The 22,463-nt window shown below is 38.0% G+C and overlaps 1 protein-coding gene across 4 annotated transcripts in view; it reads left to right on the forward strand.

The window, feature by feature from the left end:
- LOC108901333 (inactive dipeptidyl peptidase 10) overlaps positions 1–22,463 on the forward strand; it is a 231,937-nt gene that overhangs the window by 171,614 nt on the left and 37,860 nt on the right. For all 4 annotated transcript variants that reach the window (XM_051072573.1, XM_051072571.1, XM_018702801.2 and 1 more), the window contains exons 4-5: positions 9,770–9,864; positions 9,980–10,054. In XM_051072573.1, the coding sequence (XP_050928530.1) occupies positions 9,770–9,864; positions 9,980–10,054 (170 nt within the window). The remainder of the gene's footprint in view (positions 1–9,769; positions 9,865–9,979; positions 10,055–22,463) is intronic.

Here is a 22,463-nt window from a genome sequence, read left to right on the forward strand (position 1 = left end):
AGAATAAATCTTTTTTTCTAGTCCAGAATAAAGTGATAAATCATCTAATCCAGGATAAATCTGTGGTATGTGTTAATTATGAAGAGAGTTATTTTAAAATTACAGTTCAACATCTACAGCCTTGCATTGTCTGTTTGCAATGCATAAGGATGTCTGGTTGTACCATGGTAAAGCATGTACCCAGAATAGCGCAGTCATTATATTTATGTCTGCTGCTAAATGATACTCAGATTCTAAATGTTACTCAGAAGTATTTATCACAAGCTGATGAACAATAGTGCTACATCAAAGTTCTGAAAATGTCGGGTTTAAAAAGGTGTATATAACTCCAGTTTCTACATGGTTGTATCTTTTCCGTACCTTACCCAAATAAAGTCAAATTAGGTTCTAAATCTGTGTGTGAAGACCCTATTGGTAATTCAAATCTTACCATTGCCATGTGTTTTTTACCCAATAACTATCACATGAATCTCACCCTTTCCTCTAGTTAGCTTGTCCTGTCTGCACTCTTACCTATAAGACCTTGGTTACCCCAGCAACGGAAAGGAGAAGTTTCTCCAGATGTCCACATTCAGTCATAATTTGGGCTAAACAGTAGACCATTGTAAAACACTGGGGAGGTGTTTATGACCTGAACTATTGAAATGCATAAAAGGCCTAAAAATATTAAAGCACACTAGAAGTAAGAAAACTTGTCTGAGCAGTGAATTACAGGTGCCATTTGTAAATGAAACACTTCAGCATAAGCAGCGGCTGGCCCTGCACCCTCACACCCCCAGCACATGCTCCTATATTTACTGCGAGCATCTGCAGAACCAAGCGCTTGTGTTCTATCTTTAACAAGTTGGCTTTGAGCTTGACCAGCTGTGACATTTGGTGGAACCTTAGGGACTGCAGATGCAGCATTCAAGCATTACGCAACCTTGCCTGAATAATTTAGTGTGTGCTATGCATATTACATTGTGCCTAGAGTTCCCACTCGACCCCCAGACTCTGCACCCCATTGGCCATGCATCTTCATTTGACAGTGGAGGGGCTCTAAGTGAGCTAATGTAGCTGAATCAAGGTCTGCAAAATAGGCAGTTACTACTGTATTAGATTGTATTGTACACTATAATAGTACATGCCATACACAAATCATTACAGTGAAGATAAAATAGTGTTTAAGTTGCAAGTTGACTGTGTGTGCTATGGAAAGTGTATGCATTTGTATCCTATTCATGTTTCTAGCTCTGAACAAACTAGGTGTCATGGTACAAGACTGATCTATCTATCTTGTCTAGATGACACAGGTCAAAGTTGTATGGTTAAAAAAAAAGAATTGAAGCAGTTATTGTATGTGTATGTAAGTATGTGTGCACCTAAACATTTCAACATTGTTGTGCATGTGCATTAATCTGCTGCTTTAACAGCCTTCACTTCTCTGAGAAGACTTGCTACCAGATTTTAGAACCTAGCTGTAGGGATTTGCTCCCATTCATCTCAGTCCGTTTTATATCCATTGACAAAAATATAGTGGCTTATGTTGGGAAGCAGAGGATAAGAGGTTGGGATGTGGAGGACAGGATGGTAGTGTAGCATGTCTGATTTAGCATGCAGGAGTTCAGAGTTTGTGGCTGTCACCAGTGTCCAATTGAGTGTGTTAGCAACTGTTGAGTCTAATGCTAAACATGGGGACTGATAAGTGCTGCCCTTTTTATTCTCCACATATCTTCCTCTAATCCTTGTCGTATGTAATTCCCAAATATAGATACTGGAGACAACCAGAATTTTTAAAACATTGTCACTGAACGAAAGAAAGAAAAATTGCACCTATTTTGCAGAGTCATCCAGTATCAACATCTTTGGCAGTAGTGTTGTTCAGGCACTGCTGATGTCGGGTGATTAGGTCTGGCTTGCCCTCAGCTGCTTTTTTAGGTGCAAGATTGTTTTTGTCTCCTCACATACATTTCATATCTACAGTGGCTTTAGCATTTCCTCAGGTGACAAAATAAAACGAGGCAAGTGATTAGCGAACGTGACACATTATTACTGGCTTCTATAGTTAGCAGTGAAAACTGTTTTTTCCTCATTGCCGCTTCCAGTCAGTAGGCAGGATTTATTGTTTGTTTCATGACAGTCACGGCAGTTATGTGGGCAGCAGAGTCTGGAGCTGGACAGTTAAAAACCCAAATAAATCAGGTGTTTTCAAAGGGAAATTACAATGTGTCTTGTGGCTCACTAAGTACAAACACTGGAAGGGAGATATCATTACTGCAGCCTCATTTATTTCTTTGAGGACTCCTATGTATGGCTGTTTACCAATTGTACTAGAATAAATACACACCTATGAGAGAATTTAAAGAGATTATTAGTACTTGAGGGTTGACAATGTGAGTGGCAGTTTTTTTTCCTTTAAGGCATAGATGTTTTGGTTTTCTGGTAATGTGCCTTGAGCTCTCATTGGGAATCTTCGCTGTGCAATGCAATTTTTGTGTCAAAAGCTTAGCAATTCTTTTTGTGGATGTGATGGCCCGCAGGACTTAGGGATATTTCTCCCTCAAGCAAGGTGCATAAAAATTCTTTAAAAATATTTTTTTCATTATAACTGCAGTATGTCCATGTGGCTGTCATTTGAACACAGAGCTGTCACTGTGCTGTGTGAGGCAAATGGGTGTGGGGGTGGATTCAACTTGTGTTGACAGGTTGTGTCTATTCATGCTACTGTGGGTGGATTTACATCTAATTGTACATTTGCACAGTTTCAATAAAGGCAACACAGAAGAACATTTTTTTATTCTTATCCTAACCCCCTCTTATGTTTTCCTGTGTGGCTCGGGTTGTACAAATGTTCGGCCAAGACAAATTCACTAAACTCTCTTCATTGCACAATGAGGAGATGCACATTCACGAGATTTGATTTCATTAGTGTAGTCAGCTCCCCTAAAAGGCCACCTGCTCTGCTCTGTTTAGTAGTAACAAGTTTAGGAGGGTCAAGAACAATAAATATATTCATAGTACAGCTGCCAATGTGTCATCATAGCAGCATAGTAACGCCACAGTTGCTGACATAAAGAGAGAGCAGTTTGACATAGGGTTAAAAGCTAAGAAAACATCTCAATAAAATGGTTGATGATGTGAAGAGATCATATGACACAGACACTGTAGACAAGAGAATAATATAGCCTACAGTAGATGAAGTAGACGAACACACCAGTAAAAACCATAACATCTAAAAAGCTCTCAGATGTGTTCACGATGACGACAAAATGTACTTAATTTTTTGAATGCCATGCTATCACTTAACAGCAGGCCTGGACCTCATGTAAATTTTGATCATACCCAAGAGAAAATTCTAAATACTACAAAATTGGTGAAACATTGTCTTGTATGTGACACTGGGAGGATAAGTCTGTGTTTTTGAACCAGGGATTTATTTTTGTTTACAATGTTTTTATGAGTAAATGATTGATAATACAGACAACAGATTGAAGCAGCAGACTTCCAACAGTTCATAAGTTCGTAGAGATAAAATTACTCTTTTTGGCAATGGAGTATGGTAGAGATATATCGCAATGTTCCTGGTTATTCTACAATATAAAGGTCTGTCGGTCTCTGTCAGAATCCTACCCATAAGCCCCTTATAATAACAATCTGAGCCTGTCAGTGGCAAAAGCAAGCACTTGACACATGGACAATTGCCCATTGGATTACACTGCAGCAGCTGTTCATGATTGCTGGGTACACCATTCTTGCTCAATGCTTTACCAATTTGGAGGTAAGGATTTTAATCCTTATCAATCATTTACACCCAAAAATATAGGAAAATAAGGCCCAGGTTAAAAACAAATACTGGACTTATTCTTTAGTGTCACTAGAGACAATTTTCTTGTATTTAGAATTTTCTCTTAGGTTTGAACCAGAAGTTACATGTGGTCCATTGTCTCCTCCCATGGTAAAAATGGTGCTGCATATTACCTGATTATGAACCTCTCTTATAAGGACACCACCGTCCCTTTCATGTTTCACTGTTTTTTCAGCACAAAACTGAGACTGAGAGTCAGAGCTTTGGGAGCCCACGTTTTTAAGGAGATGAGGAAGAGCTAATTTTGTTAGTTGTGACTCATAACAGCCTTCACCAAAGACACTGATAGTGTTTTATTTTTAATTCATTCCTGTTTCTGATTGAAAACACATTTTGGGCCACAAAATCACATAATTTGTCTGACAGGCACTAACATCAAAGAGGCTAACATAATGACAGATTTTGATGGAATAATCTTAAATTGAGCTGCACTGACTTTTATGTTCAGGAGAATGTTGTGTTTTCTTGCCTTGATATCAAACAAAAGCTGCAGCAGCAGCATGCGACGTGTACAGTGACCATTACTTAATCCACACGAGTCTACCTGAGGTGCAGAGTTAAGCCTTTTGAAAAAAAGCCAAGGCATTTCATTATTCATCGTATTACAGACGTAGGGCATTACTTATACATTAGAGTCTTAGCTTGTTCTTTTTCAGCTATGAATGTTTCATTATTTAAGGAGACAAGTGCAGAGCAGAGCAGAGACCTATGGTAATGCTTTAAAAATCACAGGAATGAGTTCTGTTTTATCAGCTCTAAATATTTATTTCACTCTCACAGGCATGCACTGATTTGAGTTTTAATAATGCTGGACATCATGTGAAAATTATTTTGATACTTTTGAAAGTGATGTCATTGGAGGAATAGAAGTTTTTGCCAGTGATAAGTTTCTGTGTCTACAGTATACTGGTCTTAGAATATTATATTTTCTAGATATCACACATGAATCATGCTCTCGTTTTATCATAAAACTGCTATACTATTTTCCTGAAACAGTGAAGGTGACATTTGAGGACATGAGAGAAAACTTTGTGGATTATTGTGGAAGCTGGGGAAACCTATTCCCCAGTGTGCAATGTGCCATCAAGGCTTGCCAACTGTTTGGGATTAGCTAGAGTTCAGTAACGACAGCTGTGTTTACTTATGAAGCTGTTTATTACCACTGTATTTGACTCAGAGTGGCACTGAATAACCCAGACATGACCCTTACCCAAACACAAACAGACACACAACACACTGTAAAAAATGAGCCCATAGGTCATCTATGGAAGCAGTTTGTTATGACTGGTTTTATTGTTACGTAACCTCAAGCAGTCATAGTAATTGTGAAAGGAGCTACGGTGGAAGTGAGGTGACTAAGTATACAGAGTGATAAAGTCTGAGTTAGAAAGAGGTTGGGATGGATTGATGGGTCAACAAAACACAGGACTTTGACATAGGAGACCGCTGCTCATTTCCTGTCTGCAGCCAATAGTCAGTGTTGTTGCTTTTATCCACAATCATTCCACAGTCTTCACTGCACCAAACCAACCTCTCTTCCTAAGTTTAACCAAGTTGTTTTTGTACCTAAGCGTAACCAAACCACAATCGTAACCACATGTTTATTACTGTTACAATGACAACAATGGTCTGGTATATCTGCCGCTGATACGTATCAAGCAATCTATATGGTTGTTTAAGTTAGAGTACTTGTTGGTGTTTTCTCACCAGCCCATTCCCTTCACTCTGACACTACATTTTCAAAATGCATGCAGTGCATATGCCAAAGTCCAATTTTGCATTTAGCTGATACACCATGATACTTCTTCTCATGTCCATGTGATGCATGTCCATGTGACCTTTTATTATATATATATAATATATATATATATATAAAATGCTTATTAGGATGAGGAGGGCATTTGGTGGATGGCTAGGGACTTTATTGGCAAAAGTTGCACAAGCAGCAGTGTTTGAGACCAGTAACTGGAAATTTTGACAGAGTATAGAAATAGTACAGAAATAGTGCCAACCCACACAACAGGGTAGAGATATGCTTATACACTGCACACAATCATAAAGTGTAAAGTCATGTTATTTGTAGGCAGAGTGATGGGATCCAGGTTGCTCTCACGTACTGGTGGCATTTCCATAGACATGACAAGACAAGACTACTTTTATTTCTACCACAGACAAGCTTTAATGTCTCAAAGTCGTAGATAGATTTTAAACATGAATGAAGAAACCGATCCATGGGAACACTGGCCAACTTCCAGGTGTTGCCAAACAGACCTGAGCCTTACTACCTCTCCACCATGAAGACCTGCACACAATACAGTAACACAACACACAAGATGCCAAACTCAAGCAAGCTATTCACAGCTAGGAGAACACACAAAAGGAGAGAGAGAGACAAGAACAAAGACAAAAGAAAAGACTGAATTACCTGGAGAACGAAGATCCAGATCCAAAACGTCTGGAAGGAGACACTGACACCCTAGGGAGAGGGAGAGGTCCCAGAACATCCAGTCATCCAGCACAGAGAGACTGAGTGAAAAGACAGGACAAAATAGGGAGAGAGTGTGGGAGAAGAGAGAGTGAGAACAAACAAACAGCAGGTTAGAGAGATGTAGTGGTCTGCAAAAATCTCATTGGCAGGACAAAAATATACTGCATCCTGTTCTGGTGAAAGCCTGATGAAATCAAAGAATGGTAATTAATTGAAAGTTACAGGGAAAAATGAGTTTTAAGTTTGGATTTAAAAGCCTCAGCAGAGTCAGATAGCCTGATGTCAGCAGCGTAATTATTCCAGAGGAAGGGGGCACAATAGGAAAAGGTTCTGCAGCCTGCTGACTTCTTTTCAAGTCAGGGGACAGACAGTAGTTCCTGCATTCTGAGAGTGAAGAGCATTAGATGGAATGTAAGGTTTAAAGAGATCAGACAAGTATGAAGGGGAAAGCCAATTTAAAATCAGTCATCAGAAGCACATTAGTCTGATCTGACATGGAGAGGGAACCAATGGAGGGAAGCTAGAATTCTACCTGCAGCATTCAGAACCATTCAAAGACTTTTTCGTGGCAGGTCTGAAAACAAAACATTACAATAATCGAGCCTTGATGACGCATAGGCGCGTGAATGTGGGTCTCAGCATCTGCCCTGAACACAAAAGACTGAGTTTTAGCTGTTACGTAAGTGAAAGAGGCTATATTGGTAATGTCTTCAGTGGGGTGTTGGGGTCTATGTAGCCATGGCGTCCCAGAGTCCCCTCTCTATCACCATAGTGACGGATAAAAACACCATAGGGTACATATGGATCAGAAGAGACACATTCATTCTGAACCTGAAATGACATCTTAGCTGCAAAGCAGCAATGGAGTTCTGCTGCATGTCATACCAATAACATTAATATGATGTAATGTGATGTTCTTACTCATTACTACTCATTGAAAATGTAATTGCAATTTCTGTTTTTAATATACAGTATGTAAAAATTAGTCATTGGAGAGCTAGGACTGTAACTACGTCCTCAACTCCTGTCATGTAGTAGTTAGTCAATAGTTTTAATGCCAGTGAAGCTGTGACCCTATAGACCCTTCAGCTCTGAAAGTCGGCTTACTGGCGGCTAACGCTAGTTAGCTTGCTAATGTTAGTTAACCAGCTAAAAGAAACAACATTCAGCACCAAGCTAACACTAGTCTGTCCACCGAATGCTAACTGTCCATCAAATACTAGTTTTAAAACAGCAAGAAAGCCAAACCTGCAAATGAAGGGGTGGGGGTGGGGGATTATCATGATTAGTAACTTTATTGTAGTTCCATGATGTAGCTGTCTATGACTGAACCTTATAAACACATAGTAACATATAGTATATGCACATACATTTGAAAAGGCCTGAAGAGCTTAATTCAAAAGCTGCTGTATCGGTACTAATATACAAACATGCTTGCATACCAGCTCATGCTTTACCATGCAGTGCACTGTAGTATGATGATGCTTTCAGAGCCAGAGCTCCCATGAAAACAAAATGAAACTTTTTGATAATCAAACAAGATAATGCAAGTGTGGGAATCAGGCGTTATAACAAGTAATCTTGATTTTACATGGTCTTTGAGCATCCTCATTTGAAACGATCTTTAGCCACATGGTCCCTCAACAATACATTTACACACACTGCCTGTCTGATGTGATGATATCTATTACTGTGACAGGCACGCAAGGTCATTAAAGGCGCAATCATGTCTGGCAGTATAAGAGCATAGTTTATCAAACAAATATTGTTAGTACAAACATATTTGGCCATGAATAAAAAAAAAATCATTAGCGTTTTCATATTTGTTTTAAAAAAAATCTTTTTAGATTTGATTTAAAGTAATATTGTTTTTACAGCAATGGAGAAATACTGACTAAGGGCCAGATTTACTAAGAGGATGGTGTTGCATTAGAATATGCATTACAGAGTTTGTGGCCACAAACTGCATGCATTCACCACCTGATTTAGTAAGACTGCATCTCATTATGCAGTCTGCTCCTGGACTGATGCTGGTACTGCACTCCAGATGCTTTCTGAGTGGAGAAGAGCTCACAGACGGAGTTCACTTCAAGCTCAGAGAGCAAATGACAGACTCAAGGCCAGTGATGACAGACAAAGCCAAAATAATCTTTGGGCATAGACTGAAGTATATTTTGTTTTTTATTGGCGAAGCGGAAGAACATGGATGGATGGATGGACATCAGTTAACTTTATTATTTCCGGTGGCTTACTGTATTGGTCCACAGTGGATGTGTTTTTTAAAATCATAAAATAGTGTCACATCTACCACTACAGACTGTACTGTAGTGTAGAAGATAACATTGCCTCACTCAAAACAGTTTCTTGCCCCAAGTCTATTTTTGAATTTTTTTATTTGATGTTAAAGCAGTGAGTCATGTGTTGTTACCTTTTTATTTCTACTGTGGCTGCAGGGTGCCCACATTTTGTTACTGCTTAATCCTGACTGTTTGGTTCCTTTCAAAAAAATGCCACATTTCAATTAAAATAGTTGCATACACAGATAAATTTGACAACCTGATGCACAATGATAAAGGACATAAATTAGTATTCATTTTTTGTCCCTGAGCCTGTATTATTACTGGACCTGCTGTACTGGAGAGGTTGAGGATTATGTGTCTTGCTCTATAGGGAATATTGTCACTCGTTTGTGATGAAAATATCTTCACTTTTCATGGATGGGCTGTTTGAAAGATGGTTAAGTTACCTATCAAACAACCTGAGTTTGACACAATGTTATATTATGCACTGTTCATGGTCATTCGTTGCTGTTCTGATGTTCTTTAACCTGTGTACATGTGTGAATATGTATGTCTGCATGCATACATTCAAGTGTTTGCACATGCTATTGTGTTGACTCCAAGGTATTATTGTGTGCGACAATCCCACATTCCATGACATTTTAGTCGGGCTACGTTTCTGAATGTTTGGCTTTGACACAAAACAAACAACGTGGTCACGTCTAGCCAACCCATCTCAGCACAAAAGATGTTTTTCTGGCTGTGCCACACAATTCTCTTCTCATCAATACGGAACACGCTGTGTTACCTAGAAGATGAAAAATGTAGGCCTTCTCTTTGTGTTTGTCTGGCAGCGAAAATCTCACTTTTGATTCTTGCACTTAATCGCATTACATCACAGTCGCTCAAACTGAGGCTGCTTGGCTGTCTGCCGTGTTGCTACTGTTATTTAATTTGAGGGAACAATGAGGCTGAGAAAGTATTTGTTTTTAATGGCATCTTTGCAATTCTAAATAGATTCAAGATGGGTGCTTTGGTCTGGGTTTTTGCTTTGAAGTTTTTCTGTAAATGTCTTTTTTTTTTTAGGATTCTTTCAAAATTCAGTTTCCTTCATACAGATGTTTTTTTTTTCTTTCTTCTGTCTCTTTCCATACAAAGACTCTGAAGTCATCTACAGGAACAGTGATGGCCATGTCATCAAGTTCAACATCGTCACAAATGAAACAGAGATTGTTCTGACAAACACAACATTTGTAAGTAGATCTTTGTCTTGCAAGCATTGTATACATTACATTATTAGTATTCATTATAGTATTGTATATATATTAACCCCTCTTTCTCTTTATGTCTCTCTTTAATTTCAACTAGATAAATTTCAATGTGGCCAAGTATTCTGTCTCCCCTGACCTGAAATATGTCCTCTTCGCTTATGATGTGAAACAGGTAAGTTCATTAACAGCCCCACAGTAATTATTTTTGCACTGAGAAACAATAGATATTCATTCTATATTATATACTGCATATGTCATTTCATTCTTGTTCAGTTGTTTTCCTAGCTGATTCAACATGTTACATAAAACTATATATTAATTGAAAAAATGTTTCTGTCTTAAGCATCAAATGAAAAATGTTCTTAGAAGTGGTCAAAATTATTCTCTCAGCATTTTTCAGACTGGTTCTTTCCCTCCATAAAGATGTCTGGAGATGCTTTGGACTTTGAGTTCAATTCATTTTTATTTATATAGTGCCAAATCACAACATATATTACCGCAAGGCACTTTACAGGGCTACATAATAGAGAGAAAGCCAACAGTTCCCACATTGAGTGACAGCGAGCAACCTCTTAACAGGAAGAGACTGCCAAAACAGAACCAGACTTAGGGTGGGCAAGTGTCTGCCTCGACCGTGTTGAAAGGAGAGAAATGGGGAAGAGAGGACAAAGAGCTCACTAGTAGTGGCAGATCTGGATCCTGCAGCTCCAGAGTCAGAGATACCTGCAAAATGAGCACAGAGAGGAAGAGCACAAAACTACAGGAGAGAGAAGGCAAAGTTAATGGCATGCGGTAGTGTGATATAAATGCATGGGGAGAGAGAGATGAGAGGTGCTCAGTGCATCAGGGGAGTTCCCCCAGCAGTCTGCGCCTATAACAGCATGCAATAACTAAGGGATGGTTCAGGGCTCACCTTTGCCAACCCTATAAGCTTTAATGAATGAGTGTATTAAAGATGTAATGACTAACCAGACACTCGCTAGCTTAGCAACTTTAAGGCTACAAACACCCCACAGTGCAATACTCTCTGCAGGAAGCTGGTGTTACACTGGTACGCACACCATTCAAAAAGAATATTTAATGTTGTGAACACATCTGATTGTCCCTGAATATAAGATGACTCGTAGTTTTTCAACCTAAAAAAAAGACTTATCTTATATTTCTACACCTCTGTATTTATAGGTTGTGCATCAGCATGTGTCCAGTCATCATATTTATTTACAAGTTACGAACAATCCAAACACTGTCCTAATTGAATGCTTGTCAATAAGGCAAATTCAGAGCACCTTCCTTTGTTTAAAAAAAAAAAACATAAAACAAAAACAGTATGAGCTCACACACACAGACTTTTCATAGGCAACGGTAACGTAATAGAAAATCCATCAGCAGCCTTGTTCCAGACCTCTGAATCACCACCCTCTTCACTGGATTTAAATAGATATGTTGTGCTCATTGACGCCTGTTGGAAATACAACTGATCCAATTAGAGCATTGCAGGCAAGATTTATGATGGCAATGTCAGCTTTCTGTACCAGAGCCAGAGGAAGAAGAAGAAAGTGACAGGAGCTAGAGGACAACAAAAACAGCAATCAAATTCACATCTTCAGCTGACACATAGAAACGTGCTCTTCACATTCCCCACTGTGTCAGTGTGGGCAGGAAATGTTATTAATGGAATGAATGTGTCAGTCACTTTTATTAGGGTGAGATGAACCCACCTTAATTAACATGATGTTAGACTCAATAAGAAGAAAAAAGGAATTCAGTTTTAGTATCTGGTAACATAAGTGTATTCAGCTGAATTCAATGCGTTTAAGTATGTTTTTTTTTTTTTTTTTTTCCTAGTACCGTGCCATTCTACCTTTTGGCAATACACAGAGTCTGAAATAATTTGAATTGCATTTCATATCTAGGTATATCAAGATGTGATATTAAAAGCAGCTTTCCTCCTGTCACTCACATCTTGTATTTTACTTGGTTGTAGGAAAAGACTTCCCAGGGTTATAAATACAAACCCATGCTGAAGTGTATTGTCAGGTTTGCAGACCCATCTACGCCATAGTTCTCTGGTGGTTAATAAATTTTGACAGGGGCTGGGGTCAGGGGTGTTTAAAATTCCATTGTGGCCCGTATGCGAGTGGCAGGTCACATTCTTTCACTAATAGAGCAGTGGGGCAGGCTTGAACCATAATTACCAGCTTTCCATCAGAAAAGAGTAGATGCAAAATGAGATATGCAAATTGGACCCTTCACTCTGGAAGGGATCAACTGTGTGGATTAGTGACAAGGCGATTAATCAGAACTGATTTGCATATTTTGCATGAAGGGTTAGACTTACAATTGACAATATGCTCAATAGCCAGAAGTCCAGTTTATTTTTAGCACAAGGTTATGTTGAAGGAAGAATATCGTTGGAGTTATTCTGTTCTTTTCTACTCTAGTTTTTAAAGATGTTTCCATTTTTGCAAACTCTAATAATAAGTAGCATGTGTTATTAGTATTAATTTACATTTAACTTTGTTTGCAGTTTGTTAAATTACTTGGCAACATGACTAACAAGAAGACTATTCTTTATTTCACTAGTGTTTACAGATTTTAATAAGGCATTTAAAAGAGCAATTTTCCCCCCAACCACTTCTTTTTCTATTAGCTCTTTGCTTAGTCATTTAGCTTCCCCTTTTAGCCTTTCCATGACACATTGGGCTTTGTGCTGTCTGCATGTAACATGCCAGGTGATCAGAGAGCTTGTTAGATTCTATGGCTGATTAGCATTTTTCACCTCATTTAGCTGGTGCAAGGTTGTCAATTGTAACAGAAAGGCTAAATCCAGTCACTCTTTTAAGCTGCATTTTCAAATAGTTCTTTAAACTCAATTTTTTAAAATGTAAAATTATTTTTTGGGCATTTATACCTTTATTGATAGTGATAGTGAAGATAGACATGAAAAGCAGGGAAAGAGAACAGGGGAAGAACATGCAGTGAAGGGTCCGGCCAGCAGTGAGTTGAACAAGGGACGAGCTGCTCAGAGCACTCATGTCCTAACCATTCGGCCATTGGGTCACCCTAATTTGGTTTTATTTATGAATTCACTGATGAATTTCTAAATAATGTACTTATTGTCTTTGTAAATGCTTTTTTAAGTTGAACTATTGATGGATTCATATTTCATTTGTACATTTTTAATAATTCCTCTTTTTATTGCTTATTAATATATCAAATGATTAATTACTTTGCAATTTAATCTGTTTACTTATAGATTCATAAATTCATTTGTAAGCAAATGTATGAATGCCCATTTTTATTGTACGTTGTAATTGTACATTAGTTATTAAGTTAGTACTGTATTCTAATTCTGTGACCCTTATGGTCCATATACATCTCCATCAAGAGAATCACCTACTGTTAATAGTTCCCCTCTTCACATCCAGGATAATTTTACTTGATTAAAAAAGGTTTCATACTACATAAAGAATTTGTAACTAAATAAGTTCGTATTGATCCCACAGTTTAGTAATCTCAGCTCCTGACAGCCTGAAATTACTGTAAACTGTTAATCTGCTATTTGACCACCTCATTGTTGTTTATGCATCTATAGACACGTAGCCACAAACCATTAAAAAATAACCTTGAGCTTGACATCTGTGTGATGAAAAGCAACAAGCAGGTCCCCTACGAGAACAAAATTACTTTTCTAATAGGTTCAACTCCAGTGCACTGAGTGAAATAAAGCATTCATCAACGCCTTGGTAGAGATGTGACAGTGTGACAGAATTTGATTGCTGTTCTGTTTTCCTAATTCTTACATTTAATTGTTAGTTTTGGTTCAGATATTACAAATTGTTTTGTTACATTTTTAACAAATTAGAGAGAAATAACATTGCATAATGTTCTGGATTTTTAACCTCAAAACTGTTTGTTGTCAGCAGCAATAACGTCATGGCTTTGTGTTTGAACTACTTCCATCTTGGGAAAAGATAGTGTATATAAAAACAATGTGTTGCTAGTCCATATATCTCTATTGTTTTGGTGCACAGCACACAGTGTACGAAATGATCGACCGTCACTGGGCAAAAACAGGGATTGGAACGGCTACACTAATGGTCTCTGTCCAAGATAAAGAGACACACCCCCGTTGGCAAGCTCAGCTGATGGAGCAGTGGAGGCAGAGAATCATCTGGAAGGCGAGAGGCTTGATCAGGGTCTCAGCCTCAGGCAGCAGGAGCAACACACATCAGTCAGGAAGAGGCAGGGATAGAAAGCTGCACTGTAACACTGTCTTTGTGGCTGTCTCATGATGTTAGCTCATAAAAAGTACATTAGTTAGAATTGTCAATGTATTAGAATCCCTTCTCAGATTTTAGAGACATGTATGTCAGATGAGAATCTTTTAAACTATAAAGCCTTATTATATATTTTTGGTAGAAATCATATAAAAAGACCAAAACTAATAGTGTGTTTTCTCCCAATACTATTTGACTTCCCTTTCTGACTGTGGCATTCAGAACCCCAAAGATGCAAATCTTCAATAAAATAGTTAAATTTTTAGAAACTAAATGCGCACTAATCTAACATTCTTCAAACAGGAGAAAAGAAGAGCATTTGTTAACGACTAATCCACATTTGATGCTCTGAGAGTATTTATTCTGAGACTTTGAGCTATTTGAAAGTTTTGCTATCACTACATAGATAATGTTAGCATTAGCAGCTGTTTACTTACCAGTGTAGAAACTTGATTCCTTTACTTACCAAGAGCTGTCTCCAGCGTTTTTTTATTTCTAGTTCTATCACTTCTATTCTTCTACTGAGGTTAGCATCCAGCTAGCCCCAGTCCAGCTGGCCTATCTCATGACTCTCCAATAGTCACTCATTGTAGCTTCCACACTACTCTGAAGAAGTAGCACTGCTCAGAAGGTGTATTCTAATCTCTTGTAAATGCAATGATGGCTGAAGCTCTTAAAAATAGCTCTTTTTACTGTGTCATGTGTGACATCACAGATGTGCCTGAGCACAACAGGGTGTGAGGGCTCCAAATGTTGGATGAAGAAAAGACAGCACCATGTAAAACCATGTAACCTAGAGCAAGACATTTCTGTGGACAGTTAAGTCTGCGGTTGCTGTGTACATTGACATTGCAGAGTAGTTGTCATTCATTCTCGGCCAGCTGTAACAAGCTGTGAAAACAGCTCTGACATATCATCACCTTTTAAATTGATAGGAGGAATTTGTTAGCAAACAGTTTCTCAGTTTAGCAGTTACAGAGCTGTAGTAGCATGTTTCTGGACAATATTCCCTCTCTTTTAGCTCTGTCTTTGGTCTCTAGTGGGTTTTAAGAGCTTTTTCACAGAAAACACTGGCATCTACAGACAGAAACAAAACCATAAAAGTGATGAGACGCTCATGACAAGTGACCCATTTCACATTATCACATTGTTTTCATGCTGTTATTTGATACATTATTATTATAAAAATACCTGTGGCTGCAGTATAAAACAGTTATTAATGAAAGGGAAGTGCCATCTTGTTGGGTTTGTTTTTGCTTGTTTGGTTTATTTTATTTTTTATGATGTTTTAACATCTCAACATTATTACTAAAAGTCAACCATAAGGCTCTCAAACACTTGTGAGTACATAAGGGCGAACACAGAAACTGTGCCATAGACTCAAAATAAACTACAGTGAGTGTGTTAGTTTCAGCATGTATCTTGTCTGTTAGTAGTGCCCACTGACTTGTAACCTGTGGAACATCCTCCTGTGCTTCCCGCCACTGCATACTGGGAAACAGTCCAGCCCCCTTTGAGAACAGGTCAGGTCAACACTCTGAAACTGTCGCGTTCACAAGTTTAATTATAGCTATTATGACTAATGTTGATGAAATAAGAACATTACAACAGCCAAGTGAACAGCTCTGACTCTGTACAGTTTGTACTCCGTACAGCTGATTAACTTCCCTGATGACTCTGGTGAGTAGAGAGATGTTCATGCTGTCTGTATAATTTATGCTGCTTTAGTTCAGCCTGTGTGGTTGATGCTGACAGCGATGAAAATAGCTGACAACAGTGTGTATCTTATTTATGACCAAGCTAGAGATACAAATGAAGGCAAAATGTGCTAAACATTTAATCCCTTCAGAGAAACACAAGAGGTGGACAAAAGCCTCCTGGCTATGAGACATTTGGTGAATGCTGGCAAAGACTCAAGGACAGCAAGTGCACACTCATAGTCTTGATGCTGTAATTTAAATGGCAGAGCCAGTATTTAGTACACTGGGTATCACCTACATAGTCCTTGTCACATGGACATGATGATTTCTTATGGGTGCATGTGATACTGTTTTTTTTTGACAATGGGGCTGTTTAAAGTCTAGACTGTGTGCAAAGACCATATTTACTACATTCTGTATGGGACTGGGGAATGTCTAGGAAGAGTATTTATATATATATATATGACATAATACATCATCAGATTTTCATGCAAGTCCTAAGAGTAGGTTAAGAGAATTCAATTAAACAAATGAGACTAAAACATTATGCTTGATTATGTATTTATTGAGGAAAATGATCCAGTATTGCATATCTGCAAGTGGCAAACGTATGTGAATCTCTAGGAATAGCAGTTAATTTGAAGGTGTTTTCATTCAACTGGGTAACAATTAGGTGTGATTGGATGCGCTGTTTTATTTTAAAAACAAAACAAAAGTGAGATCTAGCAAACTCTGATCTTCACAACACGTGTTTATGGAGGTGTACCATGGAGATTTCTGAGGACCTCAGAAAAAGAGTTGTTGACACTAATCAGGCTGGAAAAGGTTCAGAACCATCTCTAAGGAGTTTGGACTCCACTGAGTCAGACAGATTGTGTACAAATCGAGGAAATTCAAGACCAGTATTATCCTCCCCAGGAGTGGTTGACCAACAAAGATCATGACGAGCACTGTGTTAAATAGTGATAAGGTAACAAAGGGACCTAGGGTAATTTCTTAGCAACTAAAGGCCTCTCTTACATTGGCTTTCACTATTCACGATGACACCGGTTCTCCAGGCAGGAGAAGACTGAACAACAGTGGTGCGTATGGCAGGGTTGTAAAGAGAAAGCCACTGCTCTCCAAAAACAACACTGCTGCCTGTCTGCAGTTTGCTAAAGATCACATAAAATTTCTCCAACCTGATGTGCAGGACTCATCAACAGTAACTGGAAATATTTAATTGCAGTTATTGCTGCACAAGGGGGTTCACAAAGGTTCACATACTTTTGTCACTCACGGATATGTAATATTGGATCATATTTGTCTAATTTGGTTCCCATTATCTACTCTTAGGACCTGTGTGAAAATCCAATGATATTTTAGGTCATATTTATGAAGAGATATATAAAATTCTAAGGGGTTCACAAACTTTCAAACACCACTGTATTTTATAAGGGTCAAGATTATTTAATCACCTTTCTATTCACTATTAGTCTGCTTTGAAATGCTCCTTTTCTCTATTACACCTCATTCCAGTAATTGGTTTTAAATAAAATATATAAAGCGCCTTCACCAAATAAGAATTTTTTTTGTTGTTGTTTCATTTATACTATTGTGCTCATAAGTGTTAAAATGTGCATGGGATCAGCAAAATGTTTAACAAATCAATGTGAATTTTCCAATCAGTTGCCAAAACTGTTACATTGCACATTAATGGGGTGTCAGAGTGTCATGTCCAGTACAGATTTGTTTAGTGCAATTTAAAAAGCATATAAAAATATTTTTTTTATTATACATACATGCATTTTTTTTCTCATGATTTTTTTTATTATTTTACCTGGAGCAGGGCTTTAATGTGGGTTTGCTTTGATCTGTGAATTGTACTGTGGAGTCTGTGCTTCCAGTTAATCGTCACCTGTAATGAATGATGAAAAGATTAACAAAAGGACCTGGATCTGCTCTAAAATGAGTAAACAAGTCTTCTCTGATCCCATGCAGGTTTTGAACTGATAAATCATTCTATACTGGAATCCAGTTAATGACTTTAGCTGGTCATATGGACCTTTTTTGATGTGAGTGAAAGAGTCCTCCTTTGGTGGAAGGTGTTGGAGAAAGCTCTTGTAGCTTCACCTATCGATAGCCTCACTTGTTTGTAGGATTACATACCTCTATCTGACTACATCTGTATTTGGGAGTGATTAAGCTTGATAAAAGCTACTAATCTCTGGGATTCTTTTTTTTTTTCACTGCTGACAACAGGCTGTTTTTTTAGCCTTGGCATCTTGTGACGCTAGTGGCTTTTTCCCATGAATTACATAGTCTTTATGTCATCTCATGACATTTTTTTGGACTAGTGGTCTTAAACATATGTCACTGAATCTGGTGGGAGATGAGTTATTTGCTCTGTCCTACTTTTAATAAGCATATTTTCTGTTGCTTTTTCACTTAAGAGGACAAAAAATAGCTTATTAGCTTTAAGCTATAAAGGCGTAGGTGTGTTGAGTTGACTGATTTCTCACTGATTCTGATTGACAGCCTCCATTGTTTGCATGTCGAGACATAAATAAATTGCACCCTTGCATTTGTTCAGTATTTTTCTGCTGTACCAGTACAAGAGTTCTGCTTGTTTCTGGCAGTCAGTACAAAAGTTGAAAAAGCTATTTTCCTCCATTCCTCCTCGCCTTTGGAGTGCGCAGAGTAATGCAGATGGAGTTGTCTTAAAACTCATTTATTCCATTTTCATATGAGATGAGTTCATATTCCAGTGTCCCACTTTGGGCCTGAAATTCTGATGAAAGGACAAATGAGCTAAGTGGTGAGTGCGAGCAGGGAGTCACAGATGTAATGCCGAAAACAAAGGGAAAAGACGAGACAGAAACTATCTCCTCTGTCTCAGTTGAGCCCACCTGGTATTTTAGAAAACGAAACAAGTATCCCACTGATGTGTAATTTTATGGTAGGAAAACAGCACCTGCATCCCGAAACGACAAATCTGTGTTCTGTTTGTCTGTAAATAAATTTAAAATGAGCCTGTTTGAATGGTGGCTGCTGCAGCAAATGGGTGATAGCTACTATTATATATCAACATTTCTCTAATCATGTCAACAAAATATAAACAGTACGCCTTTGTGATTTTGTTGTCGAGGTACCACACCTGTGTTCCTTCTCTAAAAGCCTTTGGTTACTCACGGACATGTTTATCCTACTCTGACCGTGAAGTACATGCAAACAATTATGGGACATATAAACAAAGAGAGAATACAACATATCAGATGAAATTCTAAATTGCGCAGAAATAAAACATAAAATGGCAAAACCACTGCCTTTCCATTCGGGAACCTCCTCAATCAAAAAGCATCTGCTATCTAAATCTGAATATAGAACTGCTCACTGAACTGTATAGGCTTGGGCATTATGACACAACATACCATGAAATGAAACTGTGACATGGTCAGAGATTATTCAGTCGTTTTAGGCCATCGCAGCCAATGTTTCAAATCAGTAAGCAGGACTACCTTCTTTAAATATGGGATTTAGAAGATTTTGCATCAGTGTGGTGGAGTATTATGAACTATCAGGTATTTAATACGGACATTTCTACGTCATTTTATAAATCCGTATCACATTATACAATTGGATATACACTGTGATATTATTTGGAGGTCAGTGTGTGCACCTGTATGGTAGTATTCTTCACAAAAAAAAAAAAAACACTTGAGTGTGCACAACTATGGCAAATGCAGTAGGTCAGAACTCCGCACAAGTTTTGAAGAAGAGTAATATTAAACGTGAACAGCATAGCTATAGCTATTTAATGGCACTCTTCAACAGTCGCTGCAGAACCTCCTGTAGTCCTGCTGCTATTCCAGCTACAAGGCATGCACACATGCTGCAACTCTCTCAAGGAACATAAATGTGCCTCTAGTGACTGTCAAAGCTTCATCAGACTCCCTGTCTTTCCAGCAGAGGAGCGAAGAGTCAGTAGCTGACAGTAGCTGCTCATGGCTGATTAGCTCCAACTACCAATGCAGCATGGTCGTCTATGCTGCACTGTCAGTCAGTGTCCCCTGTGTCCCTCTCACCTCCTGTGTCACACACTATGTAGCCTATTTAATCTTAATACATGGGCTAACAACAGTCTTTGTTTACGACATGTCTGATCATGTCAGTGCTTGTGTTTCTCACCTCTTTGTGTTGCCATGTTCTGAGATCTAAGCAATTAGTTTATTGAACACAGTGTTATGATAACCAATTTTACCATTACTATTTGTGTTAATTTGTGTATGTTTTAATATTATATGTTTTATTCAAATAGACTTAGAGAGCAATTTTAATAGTTTTTTTTGTTTGTGTGTTTGTTTTTTGTTTGGGGATGGGGGTGTTTTCTTCTTTGAGTCCATGGAGTTTTTCCACAGTTGTTTTGACCAAATCAAAGAAGAGGTTGCAGCAGTTGCAGCCTTTTGAAGTTAGAAATGTTGATCTTTGAGAATAACCCTGGACTGTGGAGTGAAGATGAAATATTTCTTCAGGTTATCTGAAAACAAGACTAATGGTGTCTTTTGTGAAAACTCTCTAAACGCTTTTATAATGGGAAGTTGGTGCCGTGTCACAAACATGAAGGTGCAAAAGTTCAATAAGCAAAGATTCATACCTGTAAGTATACCTAGAGGCAATATTGCTATGGCAACCACATAGTTTCAGGTTGCTGTACAATGTCAACAGCACATATCATACAATCTACAGCATTGTAATTCTTTGGTAGCCATTTGGTGGACATGCTTTCTACTGTACAGATCCATCCAGAGAGCTGCTCCCACTTGGCTATTGATTTTCTCTTTCCTTATAAGTGGGCTGATGCCAAGCACAGGAAAGGTAGACTCAGTTACACTTCTTCTGTGGTGACACTCCCAAGACACTCTTTAAGTGTCTGTGCTGTTTTTTTTCCCCTTTTTTTCTTTTTGTGCTACTCAGAAGATGTTGTAGTTGTATGTCATACAATATAACATCCCTTGGGAGAGTACATACTATCAAACTCTTGTTTATAGAGAGCCAAAGTGTAACCAGAACATTGGATTCTGTTTACGACATGTACCTTTAATAACAAAGTTTAATTCCATTAATTACAAAACAAACAAACAAATAGAAAAAAATATGTGTTGATTGTTCAGTCAGTTCACATAGAAAGAAGTGAAGTACATGGTCATTTATTTTGAAATGATGTGTGAAGCAATGAAGCAATCTCTTATTAGCAAAAAGTAAGAAATGGGGATTTAGCTAACTCTGACAGCCAAAGCCCAAAATGAGATTGCAGTGAAATTTGGAACACCTTTTCCCACAGATGGATGACTTCAGATTTTGTTTCATGTCATTTTCAGATCTTTTACCATTTCAACAAGCCTGTCTTGATAGACTGATGGTCATTGAGTGGTCACAGCATAAAACTGCAGAGGAGAATTATCATGTCAGTCTCGCTGTGGTTGGAAAAATAGCTCACTTTCTTAACCTTTTTTAAAGACAATCCCAAAGCAGAATAAAGGACATAAGTTTTCATTCGTATCAATTTTTTTTTCAAGTTGTATCCACGTGGTTTTAGATGTTAACTAGGCTCCTACGCAAAACTATTATGTTTTTTTTTCAGCAAACAAAATATGATTACAGATCATAGATAAACCTGAAATTTTAAGTTGTTTTTCACTTTAATCACAAGCAAATGTTGAAAGATGTGGCTAATGAAATTCTAAGGATTCAAAAAGATTTGGATTTGATAAAAAGGTATCATAACTCAAGCTTAGCTGTCGTATTGTCAGAGGTATTCAATATATGCTTTCAAAGATCAACCTTGTAGCATTAATAACGTTTTGTCTTTGCTCCCATGCGTTTAGTTTTGGACATTATATTCATCTTCACAGCCACTATTGTATTTGAGTGTTGAAAATGTCACAACCTTTTTTGTTTATCATCAAGCTAGCAGCAAAGGTCAACATACCAATATGAGCTCTATACCCGATTTAATGGAGTATTGCTGAAAAGTTCTTTTTAGAGAGGGTTTTTCTGTATTTCTTGGCTGAAAATTAGGAAGTTTCAGCATGTCAGATTTTGAGAAATGTGTCAAGAGCACCTTGGGGAATCAGTTTTTACTCCCAGGCACAGTTCTCCACAACACAGATATTTGTTATAACTCTGACAAATTTATATTGAGCACGCTCAACCCCAGTGTCAACTGCAGTTCCTTGAGTATGCGCGCACTCTGCATAAAGTCAATATGAGTCACTTGGAGCTCAGTGAATCCTCTTCTTCTCTCTAAACAGTAATACACTTTCAGTATGAACAAGAGTCTGTATTATTGATGTTCCTCCTTATTGTTATGGGCTGTGCATCGGATGCTTAGGCTGGAATCCAAAGCCTTATTGTTGTCTTTGTATAATGTCTTTATAACTGCCATTAAGCCTCATTAACATCTGTTTTTGTTTTTAAAATGCTCTTTGGAGAAAAAGATAGTAACATACTCTGATCTCTGTAGAGGTTAGATTTAATTTACACCAGAACATAAACCTACTATCATACATAATATTTCACATTAATGGGAGATGCAGCATACCTTAGTTACCTCTGCAACACT

This window comes from Lates calcarifer, linkage group LG1 (assembly GCF_001640805.2).
Source record: "Lates calcarifer isolate ASB-BC8 linkage group LG1, TLL_Latcal_v3, whole genome shotgun sequence".
NCBI lineage: Eukaryota > Metazoa > Chordata > Actinopteri > Centropomidae > Lates > Lates calcarifer.